Source organism: Callorhinus ursinus, unplaced genomic scaffold (genome assembly GCF_003265705.2).
Source record: "Callorhinus ursinus isolate GAN/ISIS: 27379988/994484 unplaced genomic scaffold, GSC_fseal_2.0 scaffold1370, whole genome shotgun sequence".
NCBI classification, from domain to species: Eukaryota; Metazoa; Chordata; class Mammalia; order Carnivora; family Otariidae; genus Callorhinus; species Callorhinus ursinus.
In genome coordinates, this window is record NW_027398425.1 from 1 (window position 1) to 5,194 (window position 5,194).

Here is a 5,194-nt window from a genome sequence, read left to right on the forward strand (position 1 = left end):
GAGGCGGTCTCCAATCTGGCAGCGCAGGGTGTTGACTTCCTGAGGGAGGAAGGGGGACGAATGAACCCACAGGGGAAAAAAAGTCTATAAATAAACTCTCTTTGAGTGAGTCCAGGATGGTGGGGAGAAGATAGCAGTGGAATTAGAAAATATGAGTTGAAGCCCAGTTGATGTAGAACCCAGCTAGGTTGCCTCTGTATGATTCAGGCCTCCTGTCTGAGTGTCTCCTCATCTGCACGATGAGGCTGCTTGAATAAGCGATTGCTAATGTTTCTTTCCAATCCAACATTCTATCATTTCTTTCTGATTTTCCCTTTGCTCAGTGATAGATCTGGCATGGTATCTAGTTTATAATTATTGCTACTTAAATGTAGAGAAACCAGGTATAACTCCTCCCATTTATTTCATAGTCTTCTACCCTTATATACTGTCTACCTGGGGTAGTCTTCTTTTCTTCAAAACATCTAATCTTTGATACAGGCATCTGACATCCTATATTACATTCAACCATGAAGTCTGCCTCCACCATTATTTAAATTCCTTCATCTCTCATTTTTCCCATCCATCCATCCATCCATCCATCCATCCATTGGGTTCTAGTATCAGGTGACATATAATATGAGGAAGTTTGCTGTCTCCTTCTAGTCTTGGTCCTTAATTTGGCACCTTCAGAAGATAATAGGTCTTGTCAAGCAATAGGAATTACTTTAAAGATCTTTGTGTGGACTTTTGGCCATATATCTGGCCCCAGGTAGAAATAAGTCAGGTGACCACATTCTTTTAGGTAAAAGAGGTAAGCTTATGACTCATTCCCCCAAAATCCCCCAAGTGTGTTTTGAGCAAGCAGCAAAATGTTGCATTAGCTCTAGGGTGCTTAGCAAAGACCAACTTTATCCTGCTCAGGAGGGGTATGGAACTCTCCATATGAGATGATGGGGACTGGGACTCCCTCACCTGCTCATGGTTCTGCTTGAGGCTCAACAGCTCCTCCTTCAGGGACTCCACTTGGGCCTCCAGGTCAGACTTGCAGAGGGTCAGCTCATCCAAGATCCTGCGCAGGGCATTGATGTCTGACTCCACCAGCTGCCGCAAGCCCAGCTCCGTCTCATACCTGCACACACAGGGGAAGGTCAAAGGGAGTCAAAAAAGAAGACTTTTTCCAGGGATTTACTTGGCCGACCTAGTCAAATTCTTTACATTTTGGAAGTTTTTGAATTTTTTAAAAAGTTTCCTTTTTGGAAGGGGAAAAAAATACCACTGTGCTGAGTAAAAAGACCTATTTCCTCCCTGAGATCCACAGAGAAGGTATTGGTGGGGGGCCTATCTCCACAGTTTTAATCTGATATTAACTGCATTTGCTCTGAGAATTTGCACAGGCTGCTATGGATTAAGCCCTATCTTGCCTCTTTAAGTGAGTTGGTGAACTTCATAAGTCTGTTATACAGATTGTCTCGACATCTTTCCAACCACCTTGAAAGCAACCTGGTCTTGTGATAAAAACACTGAATTAGAAATCAGGTTCAGACTTGCAGTTATGACTGTGGATAAATTCCTTCATGTCTTTGAGCCTTGATTTCTTCATCTATAAAATGGAAACCAAACTAACACTTCACAGGGTTGGTCTGAAGATGAAGAAATGACATAGTAATTACAAATACATTGTAAATTATAAAGTCCCACAAAAATTCAAATGCAAAGGATTCTTATGATTGTAATGATCACACCTAGAAAAAATGATATTCTGAAATGGATTTTGCCTCCTTTTTTTGATTTAATAACTTTTTTTCTGATGGGCTGATAGTGATGAACCCATACTAAGAAACAGGTGTGAAATTCACTTTTAAACTTGGTCCACGTATTAAGTTGAAAAAGAGAAAGAATGGGTGATTTCTTTCATTCCTTAAAAATAAGCTTAAAACACAGCATTCTTGCATTCAGTGAGGAAACTGACATTTAACCTAACTAACCCAATGCAAGAATCCTCCCAATGCCATCCCAGACAACTTCTGCTTAAATGCACCCAGGACAGATTTCATCACATTGCAATTTAGCCTGTCAATTATAAGATTGCACTGATCATTAGGAAGATCTTACTTGGTTCTGAAGTCATCTGCAGCCAGTTTGGCATTATCAATCTGCACCACCAGCCTAGCATTCTCAGACTTGCTGCACAGGATCTGGGGAAGGATTCATTATGAAATGAGTTATACTAAGAAGGAGTGTCTTGTGCCTTACAGTGAAAAGCTTTTTTTTTTCAAATACACATTCCTGCCAAATAGCTTTGAGTCTTCTCAGATTTTCAGTTTGGGGATAAAAGAAGGGTTAATTAATAGCACTGTTCATTTCAAAACTAAAACAGTCAAGGAGAAATGTGTCCTTTGTCATGAATTCTCTCCTTCGTCTGCCTCTGCCTTCCCGCAGGAATTGAGCATACTGGATATTAAGCCTCCCTTAGAGTGACCTGTGTCTCAGTTTGCTTAGAAGTAGGAGGCTCCTGGGATGCTAAACCCAGAAAAATCCCAGCCAAACCAGAACAGGCTGGTTTTCCTACCCTCACATCCCCTTCTCCTAGTCCTGCTGACCTCTTTCCACTCTTTATCATATTGCCCTTGTCCATGCTTTTGCACAGAGCTTCTCCTTCTATCTGGAATGCTCCAGGATGTCCTCACCCACCAGCAAGACCTCTTGCATGACCCACCTTCCCCCTCCAGCCCCGGCTCCTACAGGAGGTCACTTCCTCCATGCACTCCCAACAATATTTTGCACTTAGCCAGTTACGTTTCTCCCCTTCACTCCAGTCTGTCTCCCCTATTAGACTATGAGCTCCTGAAGGAAAGAGACTGTCTCACTCTGTACTTTATCCCTCACTCAAGCACTGTGCCTTGTGTTCAGTAAATATGGGCAAATGAATGCATGATCTTCAAATTGCACGGCCCCTAGCTGGCATTCACTTTGCTAGCACTACTGAGCAGTGGACAGTTAATCTCCTCAGAGAATCGAAGGCTTGTGCCATTGAATATAAATTCCTGCTCATCCATCTAACCCTACTCAGATATTCCTCTTCTGGGAAGCCTTCCCTGACCTCCACCATGTATTAGTCCCACCTCTATGCTGACTTTTTTTTAAGATTTTATTTATTTATTTGACAGAAAGAGACACAGCAAGAGAAGGAACACAAGCAGGGGGAGTGGGAGAAGAAGAAGAAGGTTTTCTGCAGAGCAGGGAGCCCGATGTGTGTCTCCATCCCAGGACCCGGGGATCATGACCTGAGCCGAAGGCAGATGCTTAAGAACTGAGCCACCCAGGCGCCCCTATGCTGACTCGTATCTCCACTTCTACTCCTGCATTTCTGGCCCTGAATTCTCACCTGCATGCTTGCTCTAGTGGATGGTACAGGGTCTGTGTATATTAGTGAGGCTTATGGGGTCAACAGCTCTTTTGCTTTGCTACGGACACTGTCTCTTGCTACAGCGTTGGAAGGCTTTAAGTATTTGAGGATCCACTTAGGAAATTACTAGCGCCAAGAAATATTTCAGGTGCATATTTTTTAATGCTGTAAGCCTAAAAACAAGACCAGGGTATCATAATAGAACTAAAACAATCAGATACTCTGGTTTTAGTAAGAAGCGATGTAAGATTGCAATGACTGATCGTGGTCTAAGGTCTTACCCTATCCCAGTCCATATCCTTCCCCATGGGGCTTTCCAAATAGATTTTCTAAGATGATTTGATGCGTCCTACCTAAGCCAATGAAGTCAATGTCTTTATTACTGTAGTTTTGAATAGTCTTAGATCCATTTCAGAAGTTGGTATGTTAAATTTAAATGAATAGTTAACTAAATCGGCAGCGTGGTGGCCACCGCCTCACCTTCTGCTGGAGCTCCTCAATGGTCCGGAAGTAGGACTGGTAGCTGGGGCACACGAAGGGCACCTGCTGCTGGCACCACTCCCGGATGCGGCTCTCCAGCTCTGCGTTCTCCCGCTCCAGCTGGCGCACCTTCTCCAGGTAGCTGGCCAGGCGATCGTTCAGGAACTGCATGGTCTCCTTCTCGCTGCCATTGAAGGAGCCCTCGCAGAACCAGCCACAGTTGCCCACATTGGCGGGGATGTTGCAGGCCCCGGGCAGGGTGCAGGTGTGGCAGCTGGGGGGCACGCAGGGCCGGGAGGAGCAGGTGGAGCGGCAGCTCATGTTGGGCAGACAGCAGTTGTAAGGCATGGTGCTGGAGGGAGTGGAGCTCTGAAGGTCAGTTTCAAAAGCTGATTCCTCTCTCTGGTGTAAGCCCTGGTCCTTTCCAGGGCTTTATATTCGGTCAGCCATGGGTGTGGTGACCACATGCACCATTAGCCCCCTTTTACCCTCTTTACCCATTTTTCCATTTGTTATTTAGCCACCTCACGCGAGTCCTTTACCTCATAAAATGCTTTACCCTGGCTTCCTGCTAAGTCAGGACTCCTCACCAATTATGCTGGTTGGTTAAGTAAGACCTTCAAAGTGACCAACCCATTACCTTGCCAACAACAGCCCTTGTTCACAGGGTGTTGATTTGGGGTGACAGCTGTACCCTGTCCCCCAGAGAGGGGCACGTCTATGCCTCTATCTCCTAAAGGAGGAAACGTCTATGCCTCATCCAGCTTCTGTTCAGTGAAGACTCTGTGAGAAAAGCCATTTAAGGAAGCCCACCTGGAGACTAGACTCTTTGGTAGGGAATCCTGGAAGCTGAGATCAGACCTACGAGGCCATCCTGTTGAATAGCCCTTTGATCTTCCATCCAGGCAAGATGGAGGCAATTCTCCCCTCTCCTTAGGGGGCTGTACGTAGTCCCCCCAAGCTCCATTTCTACTATTACTCAATGTTCACAGAAAATGAACAACTTGGGAATACCTACCCTTACACACAACATGGGTGTCATCACAATGCCTCCTGCTTACTGAGCACCCACTGTTCAAAACACCTCATATGCATTATCTCCTTCAGGCCTCACAAAACCCTGTGGGGGTAGATGAGGACACCAAGCCTCCGAGAGGTTTCCTACGGTTCCAGAGCTCCTATGAGGTGAGCCAGCATTCAAACCCAAACCTTTCTGACTCCAACAGCCATGCTCTCTCCAACACACCAACTGTCTCTCTTCCTATCTCCTCACTGCTGAGATGTAATAATGCACAAATGAATTGAGTTCAGTGAACCTCAACCACT

General features: G+C 45.2%; 1 protein-coding gene across 1 annotated transcript; it reads right to left on the reverse strand.

The window, feature by feature from the left end:
• Positions 1–3: 3 nt before the first annotated feature.
• Positions 4–4,784, reverse strand: LOC112819033 (keratin, type I cuticular Ha1-like; the record flags this gene model as incomplete). The annotated part of the gene is made up of 5 exons (XM_025866078.2): positions 4,682–4,784; positions 3,869–4,220; positions 2,095–2,177; positions 955–1,111; positions 4–39 (listed from the first exon to the last, which is right to left on the reverse strand). Coding segments are annotated over exons 2-5 (624 nt in total), but the record flags the coding sequence as incomplete, so codon positions are not given.
• Between the last annotated feature and the right edge of the window lie 410 nt (positions 4,785–5,194).